The sequence below is a fragment of the Aplysia californica genome, unplaced genomic scaffold (assembly GCF_000002075.1).
Source record: "Aplysia californica isolate F4 #8 unplaced genomic scaffold, AplCal3.0 scaffold00222, whole genome shotgun sequence".
NCBI classification, from domain to species: Eukaryota; Metazoa; Mollusca; class Gastropoda; order Aplysiida; family Aplysiidae; genus Aplysia; species Aplysia californica.
In genome coordinates this window covers 999,795-1,003,261 of record NW_004797492.1, presented here as the reverse complement: position 1 = coordinate 1,003,261, position 3,467 = coordinate 999,795, and the positions used below count along the sequence as shown (strand labels likewise).

Sequence of the window (3,467 nt, the reverse complement as noted above, 5' to 3'; positions counted from 1 at the left end):
CCCATCCCATCTTATCCCATCCCATCCCATCCCATCCCATCCCATCCCATCCCATCCCATCCCATCCAATCCCATCCCATCCCATACCATCCCATCTCATCCCATCCCATACCACACCATACCATGCCATGCCAATCCATGCCATGCTATGTCATGCCATGCCATGCCATGCCATGCCATAATATACCATACTATACCATATTACCATACTCACCCGTGCACGTGCATTGTCTGTCTCCCTCAGAGCGCTGCTCGACGTGCGGGTACCACGTGCGCCAACTGTGGGACTGGAACCACAACCCTGTGGAGGAGAAACCCGAATGGCGACCCTGTGTGCAACGCCTGTGGACTCTACTATAAGCTGCACAACGTGAGTACTCTAGGGGGTTAAATGACCTTTAAAAATAGTAACGGTGACTGTTGTAATTGTAGCACAATATAGTGGTAGTAGTAGAAAGAAGGGAAACATTCAGAAAAACTTAACGACAAATTCAGACGTATGAGAAGCAACAATTTTAAAAGATGGAAATGCGTAACAAAAAAGGCAACTGAACAACAGCCCCCCAAAAACAACAACAAACAAAGAAACAAACAAACGAGCAATCAAACAAACAAACAAACAAACAAAGAAACAGCCAACCAATCAACCGATCAACCAACCAACCAACCAACCAACCAACCCACACACACACAAACAACCCAGCAATATAGGAATTATGAGAAGAAGGAAACAGACAAACACCAAACAACAGCGGACTCCCAAACCCACACAACCTACACAACAGACAGTGTCTCCTCCTACAGGCAGGGTCACAGCGTTCTCCCGGCTCGGAGACCCTCAAAGAGGACGGCCGACAACTCTCTGGTCCTGTAATTTACCACCATCAAAATTCCCTCCCTTAGAATTTTGTGGGGTAGACGGTTACCCCCGACGCCACTAGGCTCGCCATTCAACACCGCCACAAATTCTTTCACCTTTCGTTACCGTAAGATTTTAGAGCTTTCGGGAGAGATACAAAACACGCCAAGTCTCAGCGAGTTTCAACTTGTAGATGTCTCGATTGGCCTCTACGACGAGCTTTGCTCTAATGCTAGGCTTAGACCGTTGCTACCCTGTTTGCAGCGCCGTCAAGGGAGGTTGTAGAATTTGATGTACGGAAGGTTATTAACATAGACGGCTGGGTAATGACTCCGGCTAAGTTGCTGGTCTTCACAGTAAGCTTGGGGTATATTCCTCCACCATCTTTGTCAGACGGTAGACCATGGTGAAATGACAAGTACTCTCACAGAGAAGAAGCCGCTTTGTAGTCTAGCAGTAGCAAACCGATTTGGAGTATCTTCTTACTTCCGAATGTCTGTTTTCGTTTGCTTGACCGTTTACCGCACCGAGTGACTCCGGGAGAGTGAGAAAAGAGGGGGAGACTCGGGGGGAGGGGGGTTAGTACACAGAAGTCTTTAGCGTTGGTCCTTGCTGATTCTTGTGAATTTTTCTAATAGTATATTGGATTGTGTGTGTGTGTGTGTGTGTGTGTGTGTAAGTGTGTGTGTGTATGTGTGTGTGTGTGTGTGTGTGTGTGTGTGTGTGCATGTGTGTGTGTGTGTACAATGGAGATGGCATCGGCACTTTTAAGTTTTGACAGGATTATCGGGTTGTTGTGAGTTGTACCCTGTTGAATGTAAGAGTGAACTGCGAAAAAACTATCTCACTATCTCTCCATGATATGAATAAACGAACTTTAAGTACACATGTATAATATATTCATTCAGTCACCTTTACACTACTTTGTCATTCTCTCATTCGCTCACACATTCACTCATATAATGCACATACCCATTCATTCCCACACTGGCCTTTGTTTACTCAATCAAACAACTTATAAGTCAAAAGGAGAAACATTATAATTTACCTACAATTATGACACCCTTTCACCAGAACAACAATTTAAAAAAGCAGCAAAATCAACAACAACAATCACCCTCCCTATATCAGATAATGAAAATCGTTTTTGTAAAGCAGCAAAGACAGCCCTATGAAGCGGACTGGGATCATTCTAAACCTAACAGGCTCTTACACAGTTACACAGAGCTTGCTCTACTGTCTCGGGTCACCGACCTACAACTGTATTATTGTCCACCATTTATTTACATCATGGCTGTGAAGGAACTCAAAATGGCGCCAGCAAGAGTCTCCAAATAGTAGCCCACAAGGCCCTGCGAGGATAAAACCCTTTGCCTGGGGCCGGGAGACAGTCAGGGTAATTCCCTGGGATGTCCTTCCCAACCCAGACGATGTAGAGTGTGGCTCTCACAAAGCGTAGCCATTTATCTAGGTTCAGTTTAGCCGAGGGGCAAAAAGGAACGTTAGAACGTTCTGAAGTGGTTAGTTTATTAATGTTACTATCAACTGGACTTAGCTTGTTCTCTGAAGGCTGACCACTTTTACATTTGTAAACAGGTTATTTAATTTTTTTTGGGGTGGGGGCAGGGGGTAGTGGGATGCTGTAATACCTGTGTCTGTGGTCTAATGGTTAGGCTCATCGCCTTGAACGCGAAGTATGTGAGTTCAAAATCCCGACTTCAAATGTCCCCTACAATGTCAAAGAAAGGACAGGAGATAAGAAATAAGTCCTAGGCTCCCTAAAGGCATACATTTTAATGTGGGGGTTTCAGTTTTAATTTGACAGAAATCTGGTTGCTGTGTTCCTTCGCTTGATTCACACATGTTTTCTTTTAATTACACGAAGACGTTCTAATTTAATTATCATCACTTTATTCTATGGGAAGTCGACAAAATGAATTTTACACTGCAAAAGCCATACATTTGGCCGAGAGAGTACCAAAACAGTGAGGCCAATTTCTCGAAGTTAAACACCAATCACAGGCAAAAATATTGTCCTTTGAACAAGGCATCCTCTGGGTCCTTAATTGAAATCTGTGTCCATCCTAATCAAAAATTTGCTCTGTTCTTTGTTCGGATTCGGAAGTAATAACTATCATCCCTCGTATTTTTGCAGCCTTCTGACAATGAAACAATGGACTTAACACTCCGACAAATCGTGACACAATATTGTGTACACGCCATGGGGCAGGCCAACCACTTTGCCACTCGTCACAGACTTCTGGCTGAAGAGGAAACAAAAAGACTCCCAAACCTCGGAGAAAGTCTTTAACAATGTGTCGTAGCTTGCCTCTAACAATAGAAGCTTGACGTGGCACTTTCTCTGTCTCGTTGTCACCTACGTTATTGAAAACCAACACTGACGCCTTCCCTACACACTGTGCTCTGAGGATGTCACCGATTTTCCTCTAGTCTCATCACAATTACCAACCGTTGCTTTTCGCATCTCCTCTCCTCTCTTTCTCTCTTTCTCTGTATTTCTCTCACTCTCTTTCTCTTTCTCTCGCTCTCTCTTTCTCTTTCTCTTTCTCTCGCTCTCTCTCTCTCTCTCTCTCTCTCTCTCTCTCTC

At 44.3% G+C, this 3,467-nt stretch overlaps 1 protein-coding gene across 1 annotated transcript in view; it reads left to right on the top strand.

The window, feature by feature from the left end:
* The window catches only part of LOC101858034 (GATA-binding factor 2), a gene marked incomplete at its 5' end in the record, with an annotated part of 97,206 nt that overhangs the window by 62,660 nt on the left and 31,079 nt on the right, over nucleotides 1-3,467 (top strand). The window contains 1 exon segment of the mRNA XM_013083284.2: nucleotides 245-370. Within this exon segment, the coding sequence (XP_012938738.1) occupies nucleotides 245-370 (126 nt within the window).